Source organism: Barbus barbus, assembly GCF_936440315.1.
Source record: "Barbus barbus genome assembly, chromosome: 30".
Taxonomy (NCBI): domain Eukaryota; kingdom Metazoa; phylum Chordata; class Actinopteri; order Cypriniformes; family Cyprinidae; genus Barbus; species Barbus barbus.
In genome coordinates, this window is record NC_136758.1 from 10,429,693 (window position 1) to 10,441,755 (window position 12,063).

The 12,063-nt window shown below is 36.6% G+C and overlaps 2 protein-coding genes across 2 annotated transcripts in view; one reads left to right on the forward strand and one right to left on the reverse strand.

Moving 5' to 3' along the window:
- Positions 1 to 12,063, forward strand: part of LOC306850608 (dihydropyrimidinase-related protein 5-like) — a 618,334-nt gene that overhangs the window by 57,289 nt on the left and 548,982 nt on the right. The gene's annotated exons all lie outside the window — the stretch shown is intronic.
- The window catches only part of LOC306849974 (pleckstrin homology domain-containing family H member 1), a 53,997-nt gene that overhangs the window by 29,205 nt on the left and 12,729 nt on the right, over positions 1 to 12,063 (reverse strand). The window contains exons 3-12 of the mRNA XM_079385372.1: positions 7,751 to 7,813; positions 7,263 to 7,412; positions 7,099 to 7,182; positions 6,918 to 6,999; positions 6,672 to 6,815; positions 5,246 to 6,042; positions 4,497 to 4,575; positions 2,911 to 3,002; positions 2,633 to 2,780; positions 2,355 to 2,491 (exon numbers count right to left, since the gene is read on the reverse strand). Coding sequence (XP_079241498.1) covers positions 2,355 to 2,491; positions 2,633 to 2,780; positions 2,911 to 3,002; positions 4,497 to 4,575; positions 5,246 to 6,042; positions 6,672 to 6,815; positions 6,918 to 6,999; positions 7,099 to 7,182; positions 7,263 to 7,412; positions 7,751 to 7,813 — 1,776 coding nt within the window. The remainder of the gene's footprint in view (positions 1 to 2,354; positions 2,492 to 2,632; positions 2,781 to 2,910; positions 3,003 to 4,496; positions 4,576 to 5,245; positions 6,043 to 6,671; positions 6,816 to 6,917; positions 7,000 to 7,098; positions 7,183 to 7,262; positions 7,413 to 7,750; positions 7,814 to 12,063) is intronic.

Here is a 12,063-nt window from a genome sequence, read left to right on the forward strand (position 1 = left end):
CCATTAACTACGACTTTTGTCTCAATAAACTCCTAATTTTCTGCTTATTAATAGTTAGTCAGGTAGTTGTTGAGTTTAGGTATTGGGTAGGATTAGGGATGTAGAATATAGTGCTTTATAAGAACTAATAAACAGCCAATATGTTAATAACAAGCATACTAATGTAAAAATTGGTCCATGTACTAAAGTGTTACTGAAAGACAGTAAAAACTTTATTTTCTAGTAAAACAAAATATTTATATTTCATAAATGCTGTCCTTTTGTACCTTCTATTAATGAAAAAATCCTTAAAAAAAACACGTATCGTTTTCACAAAAATATTAAGCAACACAACTGTTTCCAACTGTTTTGACCATTAAAAAAAACAAACAAAAAACAAGGATGTTAGAATGATTTCTGAAGTAACGTCATGTGACACTGAAGACTGGAGTAATAGCTGATCTAAAAAAAAAAATCACCTTTGCCATTAAAGGAATAAATTACATTTTAAAATTTATTTAAATAAAAAACAATAATTTTAAATTACAATAATATTTCACAATATAACTGTTTTTCTACTGTATTTTTTAATCAAATAAATGCAGCCTTGGTGAGCATAAGAAATTTCTTTCAAAACATCTTACAGACCCTAGATTTGTGGATGGTAATGTAGATTAGAAGACAAATAGAGTGCCCTCCAAAAGTATTGGAACAGTAAAGACAAAATTGCTCTGTTGGCTGTGGAGTCAAGACATTTACAAATATGAATAAAAGATGAATATGAGACAAAACTACAGAATGTTACATTTTATTATTGGGTGACTCAACACATAGATGTTTTACCAGCTAAGAAGTTCAGCACTTTTAGAGTTTCATCCCTGTATCTGATGTGAGCATAAGTATTGGAACAGTTGCCTCACAGGTCTTTCTAAGTGATCAGCTGTGTCCTATTGCATTAATTCTTCAGATATTAAAAGCAGGAAATGTGTTGTATCAGTTATATCCATTACTTATGTATTCTGAATCTTGCATTCGATAATGACACACACAAACCAGGATGAAGATGAGGGAGCTGACTTTGAGAGAAAAGCAAGCAATTTGGATGCTAAAAGAAAAGAGGAAGTCAATTAGAGCTCTAGCAAAAACAAAGGCATGGAGAAATCAAGAGTTTGGAAACCACCAGCGACACCAGCAACCAACAACGACCTGATCGGCTGAGAAAACAACAGTAGTTGATGACAGACAAATCATAAAAGCTGTGAAAATGAACCCTAAAAGACATGTCTGTAAAATCACCAACAACTTCCAGAAAGCTGGGGTGATGCTCTGACAATCTACTGTCCTCAGGAGACTTTGACACAGAATTACAGATGCTACACAGCAAGATGCAAACCTCTGACCAGCACCAAAAATAGAAAGGCAAGATTAGAGTTTGCAAAAAAGCACAAAGGTGAGCCAGAAGAGTTTTGGAACTGTGTTTATGGACCGATGAGACAAAGATGAACCTTTATCTAAGTGATGGGAAAGCAAAAATTTGGAGAAAAAAAGGGAACAGCAAATGATCCCAAGCATACAGCCTCATCTGTAAAGCATGGCGGAGGTGGTGTCATGGCATGGGCATGCATGACTGCCTCTGGAACAGGCCCTCTCAACTTTACTGATGACTTAATGTATGATGACAGTAGCAGAATGAATTTGGAAAGGTAAAAAACCATCTTGCCTACCAATATTCAAGAAAATGCCACCAGATTCATTGGGAAGTGCTTCATATTGAAGCACTATTGATGCATATTGCATCAGGACATTGACCCAAAACACCCTGCCAGTTCAGTCAATGAATGAATTTATTATAAGGGCAAAGAAATGGAAAGTCTTATATTGCCCAAGTCAATCTCCAGATTTAAATCTACATGAATTTCACCAGCTGGAGAGGAGAGTAAAGGCAGAAACTCCCCAAAACAAGCATCAATTGGAATTGGCTGCATTAAAGGCTGGGAAAAACATTTCAAAGGATGAGACCAAGAGTCTGGTGATGTCTATGGGTCCCAGACTCACTGAAGTGATTGTGCGCAAGGGATCTACAACTAAATAATAGCTTTTAATCTTTTATATCTGCCTTATGTTCAACTGTCCCAATACTTATGCTCACATCAATGAGTGGGATGAACTCTAAAAGTGCTGTTCTTTTTATTTGGTAAAACGTACTGTATGTGTTGAAACAGCTAATAATAAAATGTGACATTCTGTAGTTTTGTCTTATATTCATCTTTTAATCATATTTGCAAATGTCTTGACTCCACAGCCAACAGAGCAATTTTGTCTTTACTGTTCCAATACTTATGGAGGGCACTGTAATGAGGAGCTCAGAAACGTACCGGTCCGACACTCTCGCACGAGTAGGATGAGGTACGTTGCACCTTGTGCTCAGGCTCTGAGCAGTCACTGTCCAATGAGTATGCATCCGGTGGAATGGCATAGTCACTCTCTGAACTGATGGAGGACATAGACACACCTGCGGGACAAAAGACACGTCCAAGAGATGAACCTGGATCTTTGAGAGTTTTAAAGTTTTTACATACTTTTATTATTATAAAACAGTTAAATAAAAAAGATTTTGAAAGCCCAAGATTGTATTATTTTACAGTTATTTCACCTCTTTTCACAGCGCGTGGGCTGCCTGGGGTACTGCCCTTCTTATCTGGCACCAATGTGGATGTGTGCAGGCTGGCCAATGAGCTGCTGTCGTCTTCTGAACCCGAGTCATCATCAGGGAGAGGCACACTGCTGATCTGAGTTGCTTTCTGAAAGAGCAGAGGCACATTGTGGGAAGGATAAGAAAGATACTACATTTTGTATTATTTTAAAGATTTCTCTCAGTCCTTGTTATGTCACATTTGTAACCTAAGCCTCATACTAATAATGTAGTCTTACCCCTTTGAGTGTGGCGTACACAGGCACACTGATGTTCTTATAAATGAGGTGGGTGAAGGGGCCAGTTGTTGAGTGCTGAGGTTGGGTGGATACTGGAGAAACAAACCAACAACACAAGGGCACTTGCACAAGTCTACAAAGTTGTAAAAATTCATAAGGCCTGGGTGGGCACTTCAATATAATATCATAAGGCCTTTGCACTTACAGACACCAGTGAAATAGCCAAATATGGTGTTTGTACATTTAATTAGCTTATTTAATTATTTTTATTAAATTAAATTTTCTTTTCTTTTTTTTATAGCAGGTAAACTCTACCATTCAAAAGTTTGGGTCTGCAAAATTTAAATATTTTTGAAAGGAATCCACATTTACTTGATCAAAAATACAGTAAATACAGTATGACTGTGAAGTTATCAACTATATAATATTTTAATTTATTCTTGTCTGAATTTTCCGCAGCCATTACCAGTCTTCAGTGTCACATGATCCTTCATAAATCATTCTGAAGTGCTGATTTAGTGCTCAAGAAATCTCTTATCAATGTTGAAAACGAGATTGAACAGCATTTATTTGAAACGGAAATGTTTTGTTGCAAAATACATTGTATTTACTGTCACTTTTGATTACTTTAATGCATCCTAGTTGTATTCATTTCATTCATGTCCAATTAACTTTCAGTAATTTTCTTGCTGTTTATAAATACTGGAGAATCATTCAATAAAAATTAAACTCACAAAAGCATTTTTTGAGCTGAGCAAGACTAGAAAAAATTATTATTTGTTTAAGTCTGAAAATACCCTAATATTTCCAGATTTTCCATGACTATAGCAACCCTTAATAATTCTAACAGGTTAAGAACCAAAAAATCTGCACATTTAAATATCTTTATTCTTTAAGTGCAACCCATGCATTATGGTCCAGAGAGGGTATGCCATTTAAAAACAGCAGTTTAAACAAAACACAGTGCCTGTCAATGATGGTTAGGTAAAAATGTCTGGTCGCTAATATTACTTTGCTCCAAAACAGCATCTGTGGTTAAAGTGACCCGGTTTAGACTTTTACACAGGATCTGCAACCTAAAATCAACTTTTCAGCCGACCGCTCGATGTTCAGTGGTAACAGCGTGGAAGAGTTAAATGTGGTTGTCACTTCCAAAATGTTGTGGTAAGTTTGTATCAAAGTAAATATATGATCAGACTTGTGTCTCACTGCAGCATAGAGCACAGTTTTTGTAAGTTTTGCTGTAAAGTTGAGGTGAAATATTCGCTGAGATAATTACACAGCGCTTTTATCCTTTCATCACAGCTGATTGAAAAGCAGGGTTTCCAGTCTCACCCTCTACTCACAGACCCAGTCGTCCTCTAAAAGCCTCTTAGAAGCTTGAATTAATGGAGATCACACCTGCCCAGGTGTGTTCCCCTTAGGTAAGAGGAAGTGGCATCAAACAAGTCCTGACTTCTAATTGACAGATCCAAGAGCATCTGTTCATATGGCATTATAGCAGTAAGTTGCAAGAAATGGCATCAAGTTGCTGGTGACAGACAAAAACTGAGTGATCTGTGATTGTTACTGATTGATTGACTGACCTCTCCCAATTGTCTTAGCTCCAAGACAGGCCTCTGAGACTCTCATTCCTGATTTAGCTACCGCATAGATCCGGCTCTCCTGAAAAGCACAAAGAAACATGAAAACAGTGGTGTAGATGTGATTTATCAATCAATGTGGCTGCTTTTATTAGCAATTATTAGCAATGTGAGTGCTTTTTTTTTTTGTTTTCTTTTTTACGTTAAGCTCACCTCAAGCATTCCGAGAACTTGCTTACTTAATGGTACTTAATTTGACTTAATTGCATCAATTCATAAACTAATCAGGAAAAAGTTATCTATTATATTAATTATATTCATTATACCTATTATAGTTGTATAAGAAATTACCCTCAAAAGTTTGGGATTGGTAAGATTTTTTAAAACTGTTTTTGAAGTCTTGTCTAAATTTATTTGATCAAAAACAGTACTATTGTGAAATAATATTAAAATTTAAAATGACTGTTTTCCATATTAATATATTTTAAAATGTAGTTTATTCTTAAAGCTTTTTTTATTCATTTTATTTTATTTTTATTTTTTTTTATTTTTTTTTTGTGTGTGTGTGTGTGGTGAATTATTTTGTTTTTATATTTTTAACTACGTTTAATCATGTTAAAAATGTAGAAATGCACCAGGTGCTCATTTACATTACAAGCGCTTTTACCAACTTGCTAACTTGTAATAGCAGATCTGTCCTCAACAAGCCACACAATTTGAGGTCCAAGCCATAGTATTCTTTTCTGTCTTACCCAAGAAGGAAATCGGTGCAGAGGTGGTGTAGGTGGTTTAAGAGCTTCTGGGTCCATCATTTCAAACTCTTTGGCCAAGCCCTCAAATAAGGCTCCATCTGTGGGCTGGGCTTCCATCTCTGACCCCTCCACCACACCCTCCATGCTTTCTGGAGGCCCTTCATCAATGTCCGTCTCCTCTAGCCCATGTGTGGAAACTGTCCCGGGGACCAGACTGTGGCAGGATGGAGAGGTGCAGTTTCCGATGTCAATACTGACGTTGACCTGATGGAGGCGCTCTATGCCGGGCTGCGGCTGACTGTGGTGTTTCTTCACAAGCTGGATGCTGTCACGGGGGGTTAGAGGGGTGCGAACTTTGGGCAGGGTCATGCTGGTGCCCAAGGGTAAAGCCAGAGGGAAGGGGCATGACAGAGGGAGGCGTACTAAGGGGGGTGAGAGGGACACAGGAGGAGGGCTTTTAGGAGTGGGGGTAGGTGTGTCGAAGCCACCTCGAGCAGGAGTCTCATATGCTGAGGAGGACGAGGAAGAGGATGAGGAAGAAGAGCGAAGGCGCTGAGAACGAAATTTGCTGTTGAGTTCGTCAGAAGAGTGATCTCTGTCTGAGGCTCCTCCCACTGCTCTCTCACGTGCCACTCCAAAAGAAGGCTCCGCCCCCTCTGCACTTTCTTTTATTAAGATTATGTTGTCAACACCATCTTGACTAGACTTATGAGAGTCTCGTTTGTCTTGTAATGTGGGAAGTAAAGATGCACTATGAAAAGAGGAATCGCAGCCCTCCGTGATTTTCCTTTTGCTATCTGCAATTTGCAACAGATATAAACACAATTTCAGTTAAAAATTATTATGAAAGCTAAAACATTCAAAAAGTGCAACATGGACCATTTAAAATCTTAAAATAATAAACTATTTTATTCATAATTTTATTTTTAAATTATGTAATATTTTATTATTATTATTATTTTTAAATCATTTAATATTTCATTAATATATGTTTTAGCGACCCCCCAAAAAGTGCAACATGGACCATTTAAAAGCTTAAAATAATGTAAATTAATTTTTTTTTTTTTATTATTTTATATTTTATGATTATATGTTTAAGTGATCCCCGAAATTTAGGCAACCAAAAATATTAGGCCCAAACAGAAGAGGCATTTTTGGTTTTGGACAACATAACTTTGACATATATAATAAATTACAACAGGTAAACATGTCAGCAGTATGGACGCACTTTACAATAACCAAAAATTATACTACAGTAGAAATGTGTAAAATCTTTTCAGCAAAAAATAACTTTTGGATTTTAAAAACAATGCAAAGTGTAAAATTTGGCCACTTAAAAAATGTTGGCTTATAGTGTAAAACAGTTTATTTTATTTTTTTTAAGACTGCTCCATGAGTAAATCTGAAAAAAAATATGACAATATACCTGTAGAGTTGGTTATGCGAGATCCTGTCAATCTCCAACCCTCCTCCTGGGCAGGCGGTGTCCCGGGGCAGCTGGGAGGGTGGAGTGGGCTAGAGGGGACCAGATGGGCATCCACCGCTGGAGACATGGGCCTCTCGAGAAGAGCTGACAGAAACACAGTGATATATACAGTATATACAAACATAAGTGAAAACAAATGGTAAAAGGAAAGAAAACAGGAGACAACAGGAAAGAAACTATGTTTACTCTGAAGCTTGTCTTGCAGAATGAGGATCTGCTCAGCCTGCTTCAGGTTTGCCTTCTTCAACTGCTGGTTCTCTGTTTCCATCTACAAGACACAAAAGATGAGAAAGATAAATTACATGCTCTGTTTCAACAAATGTTTTTTTTTTTTTTTTATCCACAGCACTTCCATGTTTCAACTCACCTCTCGTAATTTAAATGTGACCCAGTCTTTGATTTTGGCAGCTTTTTCTTCAATTATCTTTGCCTCTTGGGCTCGAACCAAGTTCTGCAGATAAAGAGGGCAGTTTTGAGAGTTTAATAAACACACATGGCCATCTCTTCCTCTCTGTGAGGTCTTTTCTTTACCTGCTTCTCCAGCTGTCCTTCGAGTCTCTTTATGATCATGTCTTTCTCCTGAATTTGACTGTTCAACTCTTGATAACGCCTGTACAGCGAGTTTTCAGATTCACTGGGCTGCACGTTTGCAGACTTCAATTTCTCCTCCATAATGTGGACCTACAATGGCAATCTTGGTTAAATTCTCAAGATAAATGTGGTTTCTATGATTATAATTGTTGGGAAAGAGTTGCCATTTGTGCTCCCATGGCTTAATATTTTATCATTTATAAAATGCATTCTACAATTTGGGACAAAAATACAAAAATATTGACCTTGAATAAAGTGGTGTGGTGTGATAATATCTGCTAGCTTATATTTGCTTGTTATATATTGTTAATGAACTATCAATAAAAATTCAGGCAAATAGGATAGCTACTACTTCCTGACAATGATCCAAATACATAATAAATTATGGAAAATAAACAAAAGGAGGGATGGTGGTACATCAGCCATACCTGTTTTTCAGCGTTCTCTGTCCGCTGGTCGGCCTCAATCACTCTCTGTTCCAATTCCTGCATCTATGCAAATAAACAAAACACAGAGATTCATGGATTATTCTTTTTAGGTTAGGATGTGTGTGTGTGAGATGGTTATATAAACTATGAATGTATGATAAACTATAAGAATAATCTACTGTATATCTGATTTTGAGTGACGTTATCTGTCATGCTTAAACGATTTTGATCATAATCTGGCACTAAATACTGAGGGCATGTTGTCCTTGTGCAGGTTAGGGCACGCTCATGCCACAATCCACTGCAGTTATCAACAAGACCACCATGATGGCCTGACAGCACTGGGAAAAGGTTAGGGCACATCCTAGTAAACAAGCCACCCAACTCACAAGTTGGGAAGTTAGGACGAGTTTCCAGCAAGTAATGTTTCTGCACGTACAGTGAAATGTCTTGTTGCTTGTCGTGGCCTAAAAAAAAGAAAAATGATTTATTACTCGTCAATTTATAGTATCACGCCTGGTTAGGGCACAGACCGGGTACTATTGTGTAATTTGTAATTGTTTATTTTATTTTTTTGTTGTTTTAATGTTGTGTCTATTTTGTTTTTGTTTTGTGATGTTTCTAGTTTTGTTTTGATTTATTGTTTTGTTTTGATTTAGTTTGTCATTTAATCTTTTTTGTTGTTTTTGTTTGTTATGTTAGTTTTGTTTTGATTTTGTTTTGTTTAGTATTTCATTTCATCTTTTTTGTTTTCTTTCTCATTTAGTTTTTCATTTTTTGTTTTGTTTATTTTCTCTTTTTTCGTTGCATGTTTAAGTTCCAGTTTTGTTGCTTTGTATTGAACTTTATTTGTATATGTTTTCATTTGAAAATATGTGAGTATATTGACAGAAATCATGAATCTTCAATTAGTTCGCACTTTTCTTTATTTTAAATCTAGAATAAAATTGAAAACTAAAACCACATATATGCAACAATCACATACTCCCAATGGCCTTAGAAACTGAAATGACAATGAATATGTATGAAATGTTTTAATACATATTATTAAAGAAACTGAAAACATAATTGACTCTAATGAGTTTCACTTATTTCAAAATTACAAAAATTATTTTACAGCTTGATGTTTAGTTTTGTGCAGTGATTCGTTTGCAGAAAGTGACAAATGACTTACAGAAGTGGCTGTGTGCAAATCTCTTATATGGAGATTATTTGGGGGTGCTTTATGCAAATTACTAACTGCAGGTGCACACTTCTGCATTTAGAAAAACCTGGATTCATCTATATTAAAAAAAATGATGTGTAAAAAGAATTTGTTCCTGTTGTGAAGATGGTAACTTGGTAAAAGAATCTTCTCATGCAAGCATGCAACACTTAACTGCTAATGAATGAAACTCAATGAAAGAAAAAGAAGAGGTGAAGGGGGAAAAGGCAGTGTGAAGGTGTTCTCATCTATGCATGGATTATATCTCTTCACACAGAATCACTTTTGAAAATATATAGATTAACATAAGATTATTAGAACTCACACAAACAGAGTTCCTGGCCATGACGTGCCTTGCGTTTAATGTTTCATGTGCTCACTGACCCAGTAAAAAGGAGGACAAGCATATTAATGGATTCCCACTGTATGTCAGAGCACTTCTTTTGTTTAAAATTCTTTGTTCTTTCCACCCTTTCTCATTATTCAAGCCAAAAGTACAGGGATTCCCAGGAGGCACCCACTCCATGTTAGCATTCCCAGAGTGTCGGATCCAAAAAGGAGCCTGTGGGGTCATTGTATGGAGGTGTGACTCTTCACCCAAGGGTCAGCAAATGTACAGAAATGAATAGACGACGCGGTGACAAATATGAACAAGGACATGCTTTCGCTGACACTCCATCAATCCGCATTACTATGGGAATAGTGTCCACTCACCCAAGCTCAGCACTGACCTCAGGTTAGCCTTACCCACTCAGCAATGATTCACTGAGCATTAAGAGCTATTCAACAACTATGTCATAAAGTTTACTGGTGGTGAGTGGAGAGTGTTGAGCTACTGGCCTCAATAGAGTTTTAATGACACAGACAGATGCAGTGAGTTCCAAGATAGTAGTATTGCCTTTAGACAGATTAGATTACATATTTAAAAAAATATATATATTATTCATTGTACAATGTATTCAGAAATCTGTCACTACCTTTATTTCTATAGAGCTTTATACAATATAGTTTCAACGGAGCTTTACAGGGATAAACAGGAAACTGAAAACAAAAGCAAAAATGGTTTGGGTAATTCAATTTGTGTAACTGGGTAACTTAACATGGTTTGTTGTTCAGGTAGTTGATGTTCTTAGATGATAAAATAAACCAGTCGTAGTCAATTTCTTTAGCAATAAGTAAATGGTAACTTCACAATTGGAATGGACAACACTTTTGTTCCTCACAGCTTGTTTTTTCATGTCAAATTAAACATGGAATCATTCTGACTTAAGTTTAGAGACTTAAATACTGCATTAGCATGAATTTTGTAACACTTCTTTTAAAAAAACATCACGCAAATAGCTCAACGAAATGGTTTAACATTGATCCTAAGTTTAAGACCAATGCTAAGACACAACACATCTTCCTGATTCAACAGAAGGCTGTGGATGGACTGACAGTCGACTGGGATAACAGGCCACAGGTTAAACAGGTGGGGGCAGATCAGCTGCTCAGGCATCGAACAACCAGGTATGTGAAACATTTAGCAACTGTTCTTCTGCAGTTGCTATTGGAAAATGCAAAGAAGGTTTCCTCCTTGGTTGAACTCCAGAACTTCTTTAACCAGCTGACTTATCCGCCTTAGAATATGGAAGCAGAGAATGTGAACTATGCATTAATGACTGTGGAAATCACCAGCATAGCATCCATCTGCTATCGGTCTCTTACTAAAACATAACCTTTTTTACAGTATAGTTGAGGTTCAACATCTTTATAAACTAATGAGAGTGTGAAAAGTGTGCAGGAGAGTTTATTTTTTTAAATAAGTGCCCACTGTTGAAGAAACATCAAACTACTGCCTGAAAATGTGATGATTAACCATATCACATCAGACACCAAAAGCCTGAAACAACCAATGGCTCAATAATTAATTAGAGAACTATGCAAGAAGATAAAGGCTAATGAAGAAGGGTTGGTGTATTTAAAAAATGGAGCAAAATGATAGAATGGAGATTGTGTGAGTCTGAGAAAGCAAGCTATAGCAAGAAAGTATTATTGCTATAGCAGGCTAATCCTCCTGTCTGGCAGCTCATTAGAAACGAGACAGTTCTACAGAGAGCACGAAGAACTAGGCCAAATTCAACATGAGGACCAACTTACTGAATCTTCTACATCTACTTTCCCATTTTAAATACAAACACATGTGGCACATAAAGACTGAGTGAAATCACATCAACACGATCAGAACTGAAGCACAACTACATCTGACACGTTCAACTAAAGTAAATAAAAAGACATTAACAATTATGTTCAGAATAGAAAACTTGCATAGTGTACAGCTTACTGCATACTTTACACTTAAATTCTGCCAATGTGAGTGAAACACTATGCATTATGCAACAATACATCTCAAACAGTCGTATGCTGTTGCATGAGGATAGTCACTAATTAAGTGTTTTTGATTCTTTAAGTTCTTCATTTCCTGCAGCTCCAGCATGATAATGCAGATAATAATTCCATTTGTGCTCGGAGTTCCCAGTAGGAACTCGGAAACTCAGAGGAACTACAACAACCCTGACTTCAGAATCCAATATGGTGGCTCAGTGCATCAACAACACTTACTGTACGCTACGTCTACGTCCTACATCATCTACTGGAACGCCACTCTCTCGTGAACGTGTGTACCAGTTAGCAGAAGCTAGAGATTACAGTTTATAAAGTTTTAAATATGGGTATTTTTCTTACACAAACACAGCACTTCGCTTCATAAGGCCTTTACTAACCCATCAGAGCCATGTGGAACATGCTTTATGATGGATGGATGCACTTTTTTGGGCTTAAAAATATCGACTCCCATTAACTGCCATTATAAAGCTTGGAAGAGACAGGATGTTTTTTTAATATAACTCTGATTGTATTCGTCTGAAAGAGGAAAGTTATACACACCTAGGATGGCTTGAGGGTGAGTAAATCATGGGGTAATTTTCATTTTTGGGTGAACTATCCCTTTCACGAGTTTAAGCATAACACAGTTGCCTTTAGGCAGCCCTATTTTGTAATTTTGTCAGATATTACTCTAGCTACACTGTAAGGATATTACTGTAGTCATACTGTAAGGTTTAGCAAAAAA